The sequence below is a fragment of the Artibeus jamaicensis genome, unplaced genomic scaffold (genome assembly GCF_021234435.1).
Source record: "Artibeus jamaicensis isolate MK-2021 breed Jamaican fruit bat unplaced genomic scaffold, CSHL_Jam_final contig_3152, whole genome shotgun sequence".
In the NCBI taxonomy this organism is placed as follows: domain Eukaryota; kingdom Metazoa; phylum Chordata; class Mammalia; order Chiroptera; family Phyllostomidae; genus Artibeus; species Artibeus jamaicensis.
The window spans coordinates 1,883,247-1,900,359 of record NW_026521729.1 but is presented as its reverse complement, the minus strand read 5'-3'; the positions used below and the strand labels follow the sequence as shown (position 1 = coordinate 1,900,359).

Below are 17,113 nucleotides of genomic sequence, written 5' to 3'. Positions count from 1 at the left end.
CACGTGCTGCCTTGTCTCTTCCTGTGGCAGCTTTAAGAGCAGGAGGTGTGGGGACGCCTTTGCCGAAGCCCTCTCCAGGAGCTTGCCAACAATGAGCAGCCTGAAGAAGCTGGGGTGAGCCAGGACTTGGAACCAAGAGACAAGAGACATCCTCGTCCAGGGTTGCTGGAACTCTCTTTCCCTCCCTCGGTGCTACACAGGGCAGATTCGGGGCCTATCTCCTTTTCCATTCCAATTTCTCCCCTCTATTTTTGCTTACTCTGTAGGTTAGCAAGAAGTAAGATCACTGCCAGAGGCATCCAGCACCTGGTTCAGGCTTTGCCCCGTTGTCCGTACCTGGAAGAGGTCAGGTGAGTGATCTCCATCAGGGCTCACTGGCTGCAGGAAGAGGTCATTGCCCAGGTCTTGCATGTCCTGTGGGGTCTGGACAATAGTTCTTCAGAGCAGTTCAGAGAGACAGGAAGCATCAGCCCAAAACAGGCTGGGGCTGGACCGAAGTGCAAGGCTCCCAAAGACCCCAAAGAAGTACCTGTGTCATCCAGTATTTTGGGCCATTTTGAAGGAGCTTGAGCTGTGAGGCCCCCTCTGCCCTGTGACCCCGACAGGAGGGATGGCAGTGTGCAGGCAGGTATTGGCACTGTGGGACACATAAATGCGTGAGACATACACATACTTCCACATTCATCGCATATGTGTTCACGGTTGCACTTGTCTGCTCACCTAAGTATATGCCTGCCCCACGTGCATGCACGTTAGGTGTGCATATGTGCAGCACATGCATGTACACACACTTAGATTCACATGTACATCTAAGTGCATGGGCACAACTATACTCGTGCCCTGTGTCTGTGATGAGTGGCCCAAGGGTGGGTGGGGCCGAGGCACCTCCCTAGCAGTTCACCGGCGGAACCATGGCAAGCTGGCACCTTTGAGAGATTTAGAAAGGGCACCCCTTCATCCCGGCAGACGCAGCCCTGCATTAGGGTGCACCTCTTGCTGAGTGGGCGTTAGCTGGACCACAATTCTGCTCTGTCCCCTCTGCTGAGCATCTTCACGTGTGATTACTCCGCATGGTGGAAGAGAAGATTAAGGTTGCACTCAATAATTAGAAAAGTGAAGGTCAACAAGTTCCATTTCTCCAAACCCTTTTTCTGGCCAGAATGATCACATACAAAGGTGCCCTTGAACTCTTCAGTTCTTCTGTCCCTCCAGCTTAAGAACCCAGGCGGGGTGGGGCTGTGGACCCCACCTGGCTGGTGAGGAAAATGAGGTCAGGAAGGAATGCACTTGGCCTAGAGCTCTGGGGAGTCAGGGCCAGAGCTGAGGCTGAAAGTGGCCTCTGCTGCACTCCAGTCTAGACAGCTCATCACCTGGGAGCCAAAAAGCCCTGCCGATGAACTTGGCCTCAGGCACATCCCAGACTAGTCCCTGAGAGCAGGGTCTGCTGGGTCTCCCCATCCCACCTCGTGAGCCTTCAGAGCCCACACCTGCATCCCTTGAGCCACCAGCCAGAACCCCCCCCCCCATAGGGACCGAACAAGAACAGAAGTAAGGCCAGCAGAGGGCCTCTCCTCCTAGCTGGACACATTGGACACCATGAAACTGGTCACCAGCTCATGCTGGGCCCCACCTTCTGTCTCCCCCCGTGAGGGTGGCCATGCCTGTCACCCACCAACTTGAAGCTTCTAAGTGCCCCTTCCCCAGGACTGAGGGACTTGGTCTCCCTGCAGTTTTCAGGACAATCAGCTCAAGGACCAGGAGGTGCTGAAAATCGTGGAGGTCCTCCCTTCCCTGCCGTGGCTCCAGAAGCTTGAGTAAGCAGTCCTTCCACCTGAGCCCCTGCCTGAGTCACCCTCCGCCCTTGAAGAGAGAGCAAAGCTCTGGGCCCCGTGGGATAGAGCATTCACTTCTGGTGCCTTTGCCTCAATCATGCAGCCTGAGCCAGAACAACATCTCCGTATCAACACTACTGTGCTTGACAAAAGTGGCGGTCACGTGCCCGACTATCAGGATGCTGCAAGTCAGGTGAGCAGAGGGGTTGGGAGCCTGATGTTCAGGGTCTTGAGAAGAGTAGAGGGGGGAGGAAAAAGAGGAGCCCCCTAGTCTGCAAGATGGACCTGCTTGAGTCTGTTTTACTCGCTTCAGTGTATCCAGAGCCTCACCCACTCAGGCCTGGCACCTGGTACTCAATAAGTTGTGAGTGAAAGGACAGACGGACAGACAGACTGACTGACAGAGGACCGATGGAGGAAAGAATGAATCAACAAATCTAGGAAGCAACAGCCCAAGCAATGAGGCCACGTGTCGCTCTCCGTGGTGCTGAACTAGCATTGCCTGTCTGGGTCCTGGGTTTAAGTGCTATGCCTCTCAGTCCTAAACACAGTAACTCATAAAAATCTCTCAGCATTGCTAATTGTTCCTATCTTGTAAAAGTTGTTTTCCTGACTTTTGAGACACTCGGGATTCATCCCACAAGCACATGGCCACTATTTTATGTGTCTGATTTGGAGCACTTTTCCCAGGTCTGTTGTTCCGCTGTCAATCACAAGATCAGCTTTCTCTGGCTGTTGGGGGGCAGCAACGGGTGCGTGGGCCAGGGGTGCAGTGCTGGTTTCCAGTCCACGGGTTTCACGGCTTGGTGTTTGACCCTGCAGGAAGACGGACCTCATCATCCTTCTCTCCCCACCCGCAGAGGCAGCTGCAGAGCTACGTGGGTAAGAAGTGAGGGAGGGCATGGGTCTGGGCTCCTGAGATGTGATCTTGCTTCAGGCAGTTGTGGGGAAAGGTGGCGAAGGAAGGAAGCTTAGGAGAGCCTCAGAGTGGGGATTCTCCTTACTACCGCTGCCCGGAGAAGTGACTGACTTCTCAGAGTTGGCAAAGGACTTTAGCTTCCTCCAGCATCTCTGGACCACATCTGGCTCCTGTGCTGAGGGAGCATCCCCAGAAGTGAAGGGTCTTATAACTGGAAACAAGGGGGGAAGGCAATTATGATACTTCTATCTTAGAGCTGTTCTGAGAATTAAATGAAATAATATGTTCAAAGTTCTTAGAACACTAATGGCACCCAGCCAGCACTCTACCCTGGCTATTCCAGCAGTGCATGGATCCCAGCTCGGCCAGTCCTGGATGGGCAAAGAAAGGGAAGCTGGCTTTCCATGAAAGACCATTCCATCCATGCCCGCCCACACCACCCCCCAGCTCAGACTCAGAGGCAGATAAAGTCATGTGTCCTTGAGCATGTCCTTTCCCTGCTCCGAGCCTCAGTTTCCTCACCCATACAGTGATTCAGTAGGACCACTGTGCTTTTCCCCTGTGTCTAGTGACATGATATCCACCCAGTAGCCCTTAGCTACCTGTGGCCATCTAAATTGATATGACTTAAAATTAAGTAAAATGGACATTTCAGTTCATCAGTCACATTAGCCACATTTCACATGCTCAGTGGCCAGAGAAGGCTAATGGCTGCTGGAATGGATGGCACCATTGTAGAAACTTATAACTTACATAACTTATAACTCAGTATATAGAATTTGCACCATTGCTGGAAGTTCTGCAGGATGGCACTGATCTCCAGGTCTGTGAAAACCTGGGTCACAATGTCCCAGCCTCTCTACAGACCCCAGCATGCCCCTGGCCCAGTGAAAGAGAGTCTGAGGTGCGGTGGCTTTTCACAGCCTGACCCATGTACAGTCCCTGCTCCCTGCCTCCTGAACCCCAGGTGGTGCGTCTGCAGAGACCACCACACCTTCACCAACAGCAGTGGCTTCTCCCTAAGCTTCAGCTCTGTGCCTGTGGTGGGCGCTTGATCACATGTCACCCCATACAATCCACACGGCACTCTACGCATTAGATATTGCCATTTCATTCTAGAAAAGAGAAAACGGAGGCTCAGGGGTGATGTGACTTGCCTAAGGCCACACAGCTATAGATGGCCAAGCCAGAATTGGAATAAAGGTTCCATCTGACTTCAAACCTTTTGCTCCTGCTGCTTTGTTGAATAACGCCTTCAGCACCTTCAAGCAACCATCTTCGTTATTCATTCTCTGTGGGACATGCTAAAGAGTCCTCAGGCCCTGGAAGCCAAGAGCAGAACTTGGACTCCTGAGCCCAGACCAATGATGGATTTGTTCTTGCCAGATCCCCAGGTCCTCAGGGAAATGCCAGCCAGAGCAGAGAGGCTCAGAGAAGAAGCCTGACCCTCAGGTACCTCAGCGGAATCTATTGCCTTAAGGGGAGGGATACGATGGGGCAGAGGCTCCCTTCTCAGGGGACGCATAGCAGGGACAGGGAGGGTAAAGGGACAAGCAGACCAGGGGCAGGGAGAGGACACAGATTGCCCACCCTGGCCTCAACAGGGAGCATCTAGCAAAACAACAACATAATAACCGTAACTTAATGGGCCCCTGCTATGTGCTGGGCACCGTGGTGTTTTACACCCATTACCTCCTGGTCACTCTGAAAAATTCTGCAAAGTAAACAGTGTTATTCCTACTTGACGGAGGAGGGGATTGAGTCTCAAGTAGGCGAAGTGCCCCGTCCAAGGTCACCCAGTTACTGAGAAGCAGGCCCGCATTAGCCAGCAGGTCCGTCAGCCTCCGGGCTCCCTCGGCTCCCATGCCTAGCAGTGGACCTGGGAGATGGAGGAGGCATTGTGTAGGTCTTGCCCTGAACCCCTCTGGCCCCCACCCCACCCCAGGCTGCAGGAGTGTCAGCTAACCATTTATGATGTGGAGATGCTCATAGCCCAGCTCCGGGAAGGCCCCTGCCTGGACGAAGTAGAGTGAGTATCTTGGGAGGCTCTGGGGCAGGAGATGGGAGGGGAGGGCGGTGGGGTGGGTATAGAAAGGGCCTCAGCTTGGGGTGCATGGCGTGGGGAAGGTGCCTCACCAAGAACCTGAGGGAATCAGACCATCATAACAGGCACTGCATTTTAGCACTTGCCCTGTGCCAAGGGCATTTACATATACCCTCCGCTGTAATCCTCCTACCTCTAGGACCTAAGTATCACTACCGTGCACATTCCTTCCATCGAGGAGGAAATCTAGCCACAGAAAGGGAAGTTTGCTCAAAGTCACACACCTAGGGCAAGTTCAGGCCAGGGTTCAAGTTCAGTCTTACTCTGCTCATGACCACTCATCCTCACGACTACTGTCACTGAGATTGGCAAAGCAGCAACCTCACCACACCTGCATCTGTCTTCCCAACCATAGCCTCCGGGGTCCCCTCTCCCTGTCCTCCTCCCAGACTACAGTGAGAGGACCTCTTTTCTGGCTGGAGAAATTTCCATGATGCCCCGCTCCTGGGCAGAGCCTTTGAGAGAGGGGCTTGGGGGAGGGTGGAGGTCCTGTAATGTCAGCGGGGGAACCCCTGCCAGAACCATCCCAGGCATCAAATGGGTGTGAGGGTGGAGTGATGGGCTGCCAGCATGTGTTTTGAGGGGAGTGGCCCCCCACCAAGGTACCATGGGTGGATGCAGGCGGCTTCACTGACTAAAGCTTAGTTACACACCCTGGCCTATCCCACAAGGAGAGCCAAGGCAAGATTAGAAAAGGTGGGTTTACCCAGCTTGCATGCTTCTACCCACATCGCCGCCGCCAGCCTGCCTCTGCCCCCCTGCTCTGCCTTACAGCCAGGGCCCCATCAACCACCTGGTTACGTGGGCCAGTCCCCTCTCAGCTCCCCCCTGCCCACATCCAGTCCATCCTCAGCTGACCTGTGCCCTACACAGCTCTCCAAACCGAACTTTTCCCCTCCACCCCCCCTGCGCTCTCCTCTGTCACCTGGATGACCCCACCAGCCCCCGCCCTGGGCTCCCTGCTGCCACCCTGGCCACCTCCACCTGGCACAGTGTAAACTGCATTTCACCCCTACCTGTCCCCTTCACTCCCTCCCACTGCTCGGGATAAAGCCCCAATCCTAAAATCTCGTGGGATCCAGAACCTGCTCCCAACCCCCAAACCCCACCCTGTGACCCACCCCTTGCCTGTTGCACTCCTAGTTTTTCTAGCAAGCAGCTCCAACATCAGGGGAGCCTCCCTGATCCCAGACTAGGTCACCCGCCCCTATCACCATGGAGTTCATCCCAGGCAGTAACCATGCAGGTTGTACCATAAGTAAATGGTTGTGGGCGGGGCCTTGACCTCAGGCTGCCTAGGTTCAAATCCCAGGTCCGCCTTTGAGTGAGTGCCCTCACCAGTCTGTGCTTCGGTTTACTCATCCGTGAGATGAGGAGGATACTAGCGCCTGCCTCCTAGGGTTGTCGCGGGGATGAAAAATCTAATTGTAAAAGTTCCCAGGACGCTGTCTCCCAGCGTTTGTTGTTAGGGGGTTCGCTAACCGGAGTGATGCTTTGCTAAAGTCAGTGAGGGGCTGCACCCATGCCAAGGGTTGGGGGGACCCACCCCAGCAGCCCAGGAAAGCGGCCCCTCTGTCTCAGCCTCTCAGGGAACCGGCTGGAGAGCGAAGGCTGTCTGTGCGTGGCGGAGGCCGCCTCCCAGCGGCACATCGCCAGGAAGCTGGAGTGAGTGTCGCCCACCCTGTCGGGGAACAGGGGGGCCCTGGAGAGTCCGGGCTGGCCCCGCCACCCCTGAGCCCTGTGCCCACGGTCGCTCAGAGAGCTGCCCCCACCCCCTCCTTTCCCCCAACTGCAGCAAAGTGGGGGTGACTCAGTCACGCCCTGCTTTTGTCTCTGACATGAGCCACTTAGTCCCCGTTCTAACCCCCGTGGCTTGTGTTGCAGCTGGTCCTTACAACTGCCCCCGGTGGGGAGGGGGCATGGGAGGCGGGGGTGGCGTGTGGCATTGAGGCAACATTGGGGTGTTGGATTGGGATGTTGGGGTGGGGAGCATTGTGGTGGGGGGGGCACAGTGTTGGGGTGAAAGGGTGGGTGGTGAGGCGAGCTCTTGGATGTGCTGTGGGGTTGCGTGGTGTGGAGTGGGGCGCTGCTTGGGTGGGTGTGTTGGGGTCTCAGCACCAGGTGGGGGCTGGGGTGGGGGAGTGTTGGGGTGCGGCAGCTGGTTTGGAGGCTTGGCTCTGTGTCGAAATCCTGGCTCTGTCCCTGAGGGGCTTTGTGACCTAGGGGAAGCAATGTGATGTCTCTGAGCTTCAGTCTCCCCTTTGGTTAAATTCGCTTTGAATGGTGGTTATCTTACACACCAGGGAACTGAGGTTCAGAGAGGCAAAAAACAGTGAGCAGGTTCTTGTCGCTCCAGGGCATCTCTTGACTCACCCATGTGGGCCAGAATCCTTTGAGACTCCCTGGTTGAGCAGCCAGGACATGTCAGGAGTGAAGCCACCAGCTGCTGAGCCAGGAGGGGGGCGGGGCTGGAGCTGCTGGGGCTGGAGACTTCAGCCGCCTGTTGATGGCTGCCCCTCTCCCGCTCTCCACAGCCTCAGCGACAACGGGCTCTCGGTGGCTGGGATTCACGAAGTGCTGAGTGCCCTGAGCACATGCCGGACCCTGGCGGACCTGCACGTCAGGTGAGCTCGCAGTGGACACCCGTCACCCAGTCCCTCCTCCAGCCCCGAGCACCCGGCTCTCCCACCCTTCTCAGTCCTGGTTGCCCCCAGAGAGCAGAACAGAATGAAGTCATGGTACAGCTGCGGTGTTAGCGTGCAACGCTGTATGAAGGGGACATAAATGCTTTAACTCGTCATTTCATAATAAAGCCTTTCAAACGTGCTCAAGGCTGGGGAGGACGGTCTGACAGAACACCCTGTTCCCACCAACAGTCATCAACATTTTGTTGCTCTTGCTGCATCTGTCCCTCGCAAACCTAACTTTTAGAAGAGAGTTTGCCATTTTAACCCCAGTTTTTAAGAAAAAAGAAAGAAAGAATATTTACTGCATTAAAAAACAAAAGACGTACCCTGGCTGGTATAGCTCAGTGAATTGAGCTCGGGCCTGTGAACCAAAGGGTCCTGGTTTGATTCCCAGTCAGGGTGCATGCCTGGGTTACAGGCAAGGTCCCCAGTAGGGGGCATGCAAGAGGCAACCACACACTGATATTTCTCTCCCTTTCTCCCTCCCTTCCCCATCCTCTAAAAATAAATAAATAAAATCTTTAATAGTAAAGAGAAATATTTTTTTTAAATGAACGAAAGACGTGAAGGACCCACTCCCAAATGTTATCGGTGGTCTTGATATTGGGAGAGATTGTGGGTGATTTTCCTTCATGTTCCTTTTACTTTTCTGTACTTTCTAAGTTCCCCACGGCAATGTAGTATGACTTTTGTGATGAGAAAAATATATACATACGTTCGGTTTGCAAGGCGAGGTTAGGGATGCACGGCTGTAAGCTACAGCCTCGTGTGGGTTCTCCTGACCTGGCAGTGACCTCGCCCTGCCGGGTGAGCACCTTCTGCCGAGGGCGCCACCAGTGGGCACAGGCAGGGGTATCAGCCTGAGGCCCAAAGCAGAGCGACTAAAGAACTAAAGTCTTCTTTCAAGGACTTGTTAGGAAATGCGGGCAGATAAATGGGTGAAATCTCTGTGGAGGGAAGACTTCAGGCCCCCAGGAAGCTCGGAGGGAGTCAGGGGAGGGTCTGGGGGAAGGGCTGCAGCTAAAGGCTTGGGGGTGGCACCTAGGAGGTCCCTCCAGGCTGGGCTGAAACATGACACAGAGCAGAAGGGACTCCATAAGCCTCTTGCTTCCTCCTTCTTTTCTCGCCGCAGCCTCAAGCACAAAACTGTGGTCCTCACGTTTGCCCCGGAGCCGGAGGCGCAGGAGGTGACCCAGGAGAGGTAGGGCCTCAATAGCATCCCGCCCCACCCTGGGCCAGCGAGCGCCACCTCCTCCCTGGCTCCCCAAGCTGGACAGTGCCACGCAACTGCCAGGGGACCTTGGCAAATTCACAAAGGCTCCGCCAGCCAGCAGGCTTAGAGGGGGGTGCAGCCCTACAGGGGAGGGTCATAGGACAAACCGCTGCCCCATGTCCCTAGTGGGGGCTGAGTGAGCCCTGTGATTCAGGGTGGAGGGGGACTCTGGGGCAGGGTGGAGCAGCCAGAGAGGCCAAGGGCCTTCGACCTGAACTCCCAGGGCCTTCTGGCCTGTAGCACTGATTTTGGTCAGAACTTCTGGCTCCCTTAGTCACAAGGACCCTTTAGAGAGTCTTGGCCTCCTCCAAGGTGCCTTCCTGCATTACCCCAGCCCAGCACATGGGTAGAGACTCAGCTCCTTGCTCCTCAGTGTCCGCCTGCAATATCTTCTGTAGGGTCTGAGCTTTCGGAGACTCGCTTGAAGCCAAGGCTGATGTCTCTGAAGGCACTGAGGAGGAGGAGGAGGAGGAGGAGGAGGAGGAGGAGGAGGAGGAGGAGGAGGATGGGATTAATGATACTTACAGCCAAGGTTAATTGAGCACCAAGCACCAGACTAAGAGCATTTGCATACATGCTCCCAGTAAACGCCTGGGCGATCTGCCCCAGGTTACACAGCCAGCAAGCAGAGAAGCCCGGTTGGAACCAAGGTCTGACCGTCCCCAGGCCCATGTACAGATTGGATGGTGGGAAGTGAAGCTGAGGACGGACTTTGGAGACAGTGATGAGGCGTTTGCTCAGCCCGGCCTTGCTGTGTGTCTCCCCAGGGCTGTGTTTCCTGACAGCCTTATGCTCCAGATGCCCTCTGAGCTGCCCCGGTGCTCCCCAAGGGTCAGGTACAGTGATGACCTGCAGGTCCCGAGTGTGGATCCAGCCTCCCTCCTTCCTCTGCACAAAGCCTGTCCCCAGCCCCCAGCCCTCGGTGCTTCCTGGAGGACCCCACCTGCTGCATCCATCAGCTAGAGCCTGGCTTCCCAGCCTCCCACCTCTTCTGCTCAGCCCATTGCAGATGAGGCTCATGAGGCAGCCCCCGTGGTCACCTTCCTCACCCATTGACCCCATCCCCTTAGCGCCCCCAGCCTCCAGCAGCTGAGGGGTTGTGGGAACTCTGGACAGAGAGAATTGGGAGCTTGCAGCTCCTTCTTTTCAGATCCTGGGTCCTGGGCTTGGAGGTTCAGCTCAGTCCCCCAGGGCACCCATCGGTACTGGCCCTCTCTCTTATTCTCTGTCCATCTGTAGCTCCCTCCCTCTCTGTCCGTCTCTCTCAGTCCTCATCTGTCTCATTACCCATGGCTCTTTCTCACTGACTGTCTGCCTTCCTCTGGCACCATGTATGTGCGCATTTGAATGTGCACCGGTCTTTTCTCTCGTTCTCCCCCCCGCCCCACAACCTCGGGTCTGTCCACCTTGGTCTCTCTCTGTCTATGTCTCAGTCTCTGGTTCTTCTCTGCCCATGTGTTGCGGCCTTCAGTGTGTTGTGTGTTTGCCTCTCTTTGTCTGTCTGTCTGTGTGAGTGTCAGATGTGTCCCAGCCCACTCCTGCAAGCCTTGTCCTCTCTGCCTGTGTGTCTGGGGTGGCTGCCGCCCTGGCCTCCGCTGGGCAGGGCGGGGCAGGGCTGCAGGGCTGCGGTTCTGTCCTCTGCAGGCTGGTGCACTGCGGTTTGCGAGCTGAGCATCTAGAGGAGCTCTGTGCCGCACTGAGAGGAAGCTGCTGCCTGGGCCACCTCGAGTGAGTGGCTGCTATTGGACTAGTGGGTTTGTGAGTGTTGGGTTTGGTTTTTTAAGATTTAGATCAGCGGTTCTTTTCCTGCTGCAGTCCGGAACCCCTTCAAGACATGGTAAAAGTTGTGCCTTTAACCCCTAGATAAAGGTCCTTCTCCTTTGACTCCATCTGAAGCCCATTCCTGGCCCCCTCAGGGTCACAAAGTTCAGGATAAAGGCCCTGGGGGAGACCCCAGCTGACCCAGAGCAACATGCTAAGATCTGGCCTGCCGGCCCAGTTTTAGGAGAAGAGGAGAGATTGAGTGGGGTGGAGAGACCAAGCTCTTGCCCATCCCCCCCTCCACTAACCTGTTCTCCCCTTGCCCCTCCCAGCTTATCAGGGAATGCTCTGGGGGACCAAGGTGCGGCCCAGCTGGTGCAGTGGCTCCCAGGGCTGGGGACTCTGCAGTCCTTGAAGTGAGTAGCTGGCTGGGCACAGCCTCTGAGGCTCCTCCTCATCAGAGTGAAGGGATGTGGGAGGGGTGGCGGTGGGGGCCTTTCTCCTGTGTCTTCCCATCTCACTCTCTCCTGAGGTTGTGCACGAGATTAAATGAGAAAATGCCTGTCCGTGGCCTAGCCTAGTCCCTGACATGTGCTCAGGAAAGGGCGTGATTCTCATTAAAATAGAGACTCAAAGATCCAGCTTCTGATGGAAGGTCTCCCTTCCGGAACCTGCCTCTAGGAGGCCCAGGTCGCCTGGGGTGAGGCGGGCCTGGTGGGGAGCAGGAGCTGATTAGCCAGATGGCTGGCAGCCATTGCCGCCCTCGGGTGCAGGGTGGGGCTGTTTGATACCGAGCAAGCCGGGCAGGCAGGGCCGGTTCAGATGGCACAGGACTGGCAAGCAGGGCTTCTGAGCACCTGGCGGAGACAGGGGAGACCTTCAGTATGGGAGGGGGGCTCTGGTAGGAACCCCCAGACTCTGCCTGAGCAGGCAGACTGGAATTCCTGGGCCCTGTGGTTTTGGTTCCCACATCCCCTCCTCCCCCCCTAGCTCTTCTGGGACAGAGTGAGAGGAGCTGGGGAGAGGCCACAGGCCCTGTGTTTCCTCTGTGGCCTCGGGCAAGTTACAGCAGCTCTCCGAGCCCCTGCCAGTCAAGTTGACACCGTGAACTGTACAGGGGGTGGATTTTGTCTGCAGCTTTAGAATGAGAGCTGTGGCCCGAGGGTCCTTCCTGCTAGACAGCCTCACTGGTGTCCTGGGAAGGAGGGGAGGTTGCCTCAGGTCAGGGGACCTGGACCTGGGTTGCAGGGAGGTCCTCACCCCTACAGGCAAATTATATGCTGATTGGTGCGAACCCTCGTATTGATCTTCTCAGTATTGTGAACTCCTGGTTTGACTCAGGGCCTGGGAGCATCTGCAGTCACCGCCCAGGACCCCGTCCTGAGGTCTGTGTCATTGGCAAATCAAAACCACTCGACAGACTGACAGATGAGGAAGGGAAGGGACACCTTTGTTCCTGCTTTTTAAGCAAGAGGAGTTCCTCCATTTTCATTTGTCACTGGACACCACCCCTCCTAAAAGTGCTCCCCAGGTTCATCCCAAACAGAGGGGACTGCGGGCACGACCTTGCTGCTGCATGGGCCTCAGTTTCCCAGTCCGTACAGGGGGAGTGGGAAGAGGCGCCCCGACCATCCAGAATTCAGTGAGTTTCACCGTCTGCAGTCAGGGGTAGCCCTGTCCACACCCCGGTGCTCTGACCACAGACAGGGCGTTTCTAAGTCCTGGGCGCCCCTGTAACACCACTCCTGCGGTTCTACAGTCTCAGCGAGAATGGCTTGTCCCTGGACACCGTGTTCAGCTTGGTCCAGTGCTTCTCTACTGTGCGGTGGGTTCTCCACCTGGATGTCAGGTGAGTGTGCCTCTGGGCCCCCACCTAGTTCCCGCCACCCCCGCCCCCACCCGGGCCCGTCTGCAGCATTCGCGGTGGAGCATCCTCAAGACGTGCGGGAGACCCAGTCAGTGAGTGTGATGGGTGTCTGCTGAATGGACAAATGGATGGATGGATGGATGGATGGATGGATGGATGGATGGATGGATGGGTGGAGCCCCAGAGACACTCAGATTCCTCCATGGGACACAGCCCATTGACTCTCTAACTCACTATCTGGATTGTTCTGGGTGACTCTGAAGAAAGCTGGGAGCTCCCTTGTGCCCATTGAATGCTCAGGAACCTGCTTTCATTGTGGGGTCTCTGGAGCTGACAAGACTGTAGCAGGGAAAAGGCCCCCAGCCCCCCAGCCCCCGAGCCCCCCAGCCCCGGGACATGCAGTGCAGATCATCCACGCTTTCACAGGAAGCCACCATTCCTTGCCCTCCCCTCCCAAAAGTGGGAGGTGTGATAGCAGACAGATCAGGTTCAAGTCCAGGCTCACCCCTTCCGTGCACTGTGGCTTTGAGTTGCTCATTGAGCCTCTCCCACCTCAGTTTCCTCATCAGTAAAATGGGGATATGAATACTTCCTTATCTCTCAGTGTTAGCGTGAGAAGCAAAGGAGATCATGTCGCTGGCGTGCTGTGTACATGCCCTGGTACACGTGGTGGTTGTCAGTAGAGTTCTCGTGGCGTTTGCTGGGAACACAGGCCGCCCTCCAGGGCCCCCTTGCCCTGGTCAGTCTGCTCTCTGGCCCCTTCCTGGGAAGTGGGCTCTTTGCCTCTTCTCTTAATTGCTGCCTCCTCTCTGCCTGCAGCTTCAAGAGCCAACGTGTCATCCTGAGAGGTGACAGAAGAGCCAGGTGAGGACAGAGAGCTCCGAGGGTGAGGTGGGCTACCCTCTCCCTGTGGTCCCCATTTCCTGCAAGAGCCCCCCACCCCAGACCCACTGCCAGCTCTAGAGTAAACTGCACCCGCTCATATAAATTTGCAGTGATCAGCTGCCTTAAATCTCTCTTGGAAGGAGCCAGTGCGGATGGAGGGGAGGGACGGGTGTGTGATGCCACAGCAGAGCAGGTGCTAGCAGAGGGCGGCCACGTGAGAGGGAAGAGAAACACTATTTCTGTCCCTCGGGGACTTTTGCAGACCTCAGGCTTTCATGTGACTCACTGACTTTCACACTCTGAGGCTCGAGTTGCAAAAACCGTTGATGCTCTGCAAATTTCCATGTCTGTGTTGTAAACAATGAGCAATGGCTAGTTCTCCGCAGGTGCTCCCAGCTGCCCCCTAGCGGGGCACCCCATCTCCTTTGCAAGGTTGGCGGGCATAGGAGCTGCCTAATGTGGGGCTGGCTGGGCTGATGTGACAGGGGACAGCATTGCCATGCCAGGTGGCCATCTGAAACCAGGGAGGGCCCATGGCTGGGGTGATCTTGCTTCCTGGTCTAGGGTTCTCTGTTTCTGGGGACCCTCTGGGTTTTTGAGGCCAAAAGAATGGAGGCTCAGGGAGACAGAAGTCATGTGAAGGCCACATCGGTGATCAGATCCCGGAGGGGCTGTCCTGGCTCCCCTGAACCTGGTCAGGTGCCGCCCCCTGGACAGGTGTAAGCTGCTGTCTTTCTCACTGTGGCTTCCCTGCCCTGGGCCTCAGTTTCCCCATCTGTACAGTGAGGGGTTTGATTGTCATGAGGGTCCCTTCCAGCCCTGACTGATGGGTCTCATCTTCCAGTGTGGATGATTTGAACTTGCTTCTCAAAATGTTTCCCCCACTCCAAGGGACCTGTCGGCTGGCGAGCCTTTGCCAGAGTTCCCAGCTGGAGCCCAGTCCTCAGGGTTCGGTCGGCCCTGCACCCCCAGGAGCTTCTGGTACCGTCTTACCCACTTCTTGTTTGGGGGTAACCACAATGGGGTGGGGGCTCAGGGAGTGAGGAGAGCCTGGGGGAGGGGTAGGCTGGGGACTGGGAGAGAGGGGAAGAGAATCTGAAAGAAGGGGAGAGAAGGAGGCTGAGTGTGAGCACCACGGCTCCAGACACCACAGAGCTGGCTGCCAGAGTTCCGAGGCCATACAGATTTCCCTGAAGAACTCCGGCTTTGCCGTGAGGGGCTGTGAAACCCTGGCTGGGCCCCTCCCTGCTCCTGGCCCTGATTTCCTCACTGAGCTGGGGTTGTCCCAAGGGGGTGTGGGTGTCCGGGCAGGTTGGCCAGGTCTCACAGAGGCCCGGAGGAGTGAAAACTTGGCTCTTGGGGCCGGAGCCTATTCAGGGAGCATGGGGCACGAAGGGCTGTGGAAAAGGTGTTCTACTGTCAGCCTCAGAGAGTAGGGGCCACTGAGGGCTTTTGGCCCCAGAGAGGCCTGGCCGGGTTTGCACTGTTGAAAGAGAAGACCCTGGCAGGGTGGAGGAAGACGGCAGGGAGGCAAGTGGGGAAAGCCAGAGGGTGTTGATGTGGCCGGGGGAGGGGCAGGGGTGGCCCAGACTCTGGCCGGACTCGGCGGGGAGCCCTTAGGGGAGGGGGAGGGTAGCTGGACACTCTGAGGCTCAGACTGGAGGGAGTGGGGGCTCTGGGAGACTTGGGGGTGGAGAGTGTGGTTGGTTGGGGAGTAGCCTGCTGCCTGCAGCCCGGGGACCAGCGTTCTTGGGAGGAGGGGAGGGCCCCTGGGGCTGGACAGGGGCCCTGAGCCCTCTCTGAGCCCCTGCTCTGCCCCCTGACTCTTTGCAGCCTCAGAGAGTGTCAGCTGGAACCCCTGAGCCTCACCAGCCTCTGTAAGACCCTGGAGAAGTGCCCAGGACCCCTGGAGGTCAAGTAAGTGAGGAGGACGCAGCCCCAGAGGGCGCAACGCAGGCATCTGCCCAGCCACCTGGGGGGAGTGGGGCTGGGTGTCCCCACTAGAACCCAGGTGAGTCCTTTCTGGTTCCTTCCCGCCAGCCCCGTGGGCGCTCCCTGACCACTGAGAAGCCCTGTTGCTCCTGGTAGCCCAGCTCCTCGCTGCTTCGGCTCAGAGAGGCTGTGCTGGGCCCAGGGCTGGACAGGGCCAACCCACCCTGTCTCGCACCCACCTGGGCCTATCACTTCTGAAGGCCCCACCTCAGGGCATCCCCCTTTGGGTGAACAGTGCCCCCACCCAGAACCCCTGGGGCTGTGACCAAAGCCAGGACTCGAAACTAGGGGTCTTGGCTGAGTCACCCTCAAGCTGGGAAGTTTGGACTTGAACTCACTGGGCCTAGCTTTGTCCTGTGTAAACAGGACAGTCGGCCTTTCCTTTTGTTGTCTTTGCTGTAGTTTTATTACCGTAATTACCTTAAAATAAAGACAAACCTGCCTCACCTACACGACCCCTTCGGCTCATCAAAGTTGCCATTGTGTTTGTGACTTTCTGCTCCTTGTCGGTTGGCGAGCCCAGCTTTTACCTCTCTGTGCTCACAGACTAGCCGAATGCTACAGTGTTACCTCCCATTGCACCTCAAGGGTTTTTCCATTTTGCCAGTCCCTCCCCTGCGCTCTCCACCCCGGGATTTCCAGCTCCTATCTCAAACGCCCCCAGGCCTTGTAACAGGCTTATCCGTGGTGACCAGCTGTGTACGTCCTTCCACGCCTTCCTACAAGTTCAAACCCGTGGGACCCAGGGGGAGGGGCCGCCCACGTTGTAAACAGACACAGGATCTTATCACATAAGATCTCTGCCCTGGGCTTTCTTGGAACATCCAGATGGGAGGACCCAGTGGATTTCCCCCACGTTCAGGTTTGAATAGTTCCGGACTTGGTTTGCAGAGAAGCGGCAAAGCTAGTCCGGAGCTCCCTCGCCCAGCCGCCCCTGCTTGTTAACACTGCCCATTAACACGGCACATGTGTCACAGGCAAGAACGAAACCCTTAGCTACAGTTTCCCCCCGACCTGCCTCAATAATTTCTCTCTCCAAGGCCCCAACACACACCTGTGCACACGCCCGTACACATGAGCACAGATGCATGCACACACACGTGATTTTGAAGCAATTCCAAGGCGCCTTATAACTTCCTCCGTAGATGTTCCGTGTGCCCAGCTAAAAGACCAGTACTCTGGTTTTTAACCTCCCACAAAGCCAGTGTCATTGCAGAACAGCGGGAGTTCATCCAGCCTGTGCTTGTAGAGCCGCAGTCGACACCCAGAACTGCAGGGTGAAATATTGGCTCTCTTCTTCTGAATGGTGCCATCTTGTTATGAGTGGTGCCATCTGGGAGCATGGGAAGCTGGACTCAGGAGCAGAATGGCTTTTGGTGCCATGCAGGTTACAGAGTCTATAAGACGAAATCATAAGACACAGAAGGTTAGGGGTTTGTGGTTGTGCTGGAAGGTGATTGGTCAGTGGAGGTGATGAATCCTCTCTTTGGGCCTTGAGGGCAGCTTGGAGGTCTTTTCCAGTGTCCTTCTGTCTGATCTCCTGGGAGGGTAGCTGGGGGTCTGTTCCACCTGAGGGTTCAGGAGCTGGGATATAACTTAGTCGAGATGCTATCTTTAGCCCGATTATTTCCCAGGTCCCTGCCACTGTGTTCCGCTGCCTCAAGGGCTGCTGGTTACCTGGGGAAAAGGTTAGGGCTCTTAGAGGCAGAGGGAGAGATGGTTTCTAGAGCTAGGACTCAATCTAAACTTAGTCAAAGTCCTAAGGACCCTATAGCAGTCACATCATTGTATGC

General features: G+C 56.3%; 1 protein-coding gene across 7 annotated transcripts in view; it reads left to right on the top strand.

Moving 5' to 3' along the window:
* The window catches only part of NLRC5 (NLR family CARD domain containing 5), a 76,018-nt gene that overhangs the window by 32,276 nt on the left and 26,629 nt on the right, over positions 1 to 17,113 (top strand). For all 7 annotated transcript variants that reach the window (XR_008391169.1, XM_053663189.1, XM_053663187.1 and 4 more), the window contains 17 exons: positions 31 to 114; positions 267 to 350; positions 1,731 to 1,814; positions 1,936 to 2,025; positions 2,655 to 2,714; positions 4,138 to 4,203; positions 4,697 to 4,780; positions 6,437 to 6,520; positions 7,390 to 7,479; positions 8,675 to 8,743; positions 9,583 to 9,651; positions 10,460 to 10,543; positions 10,909 to 10,992; positions 12,336 to 12,425; positions 13,263 to 13,307; positions 14,220 to 14,309; positions 15,162 to 15,245. Coding sequence is in view for 6 of the 7 variants with exons in the window: in XM_053663189.1 (XP_053519164.1) it covers positions 31 to 114; positions 267 to 350; positions 1,731 to 1,814; positions 1,936 to 2,025; positions 2,655 to 2,714; positions 4,138 to 4,203; positions 4,697 to 4,780; positions 6,437 to 6,520; positions 7,390 to 7,479; positions 8,675 to 8,743; positions 9,583 to 9,651; positions 10,460 to 10,543; positions 10,909 to 10,992; positions 12,336 to 12,425; positions 13,263 to 13,307; positions 14,220 to 14,309; positions 15,162 to 15,245 (1,341 nt within the window). In the remaining variant the exon portion in view is untranslated. The remainder of the gene's footprint in view (positions 1 to 30; positions 115 to 266; positions 351 to 1,730; positions 1,815 to 1,935; positions 2,026 to 2,654; positions 2,715 to 4,137; positions 4,204 to 4,696; positions 4,781 to 6,436; positions 6,521 to 7,389; positions 7,480 to 8,674; positions 8,744 to 9,582; positions 9,652 to 10,459; positions 10,544 to 10,908; positions 10,993 to 12,335; positions 12,426 to 13,262; positions 13,308 to 14,219; positions 14,310 to 15,161; positions 15,246 to 17,113) is intronic.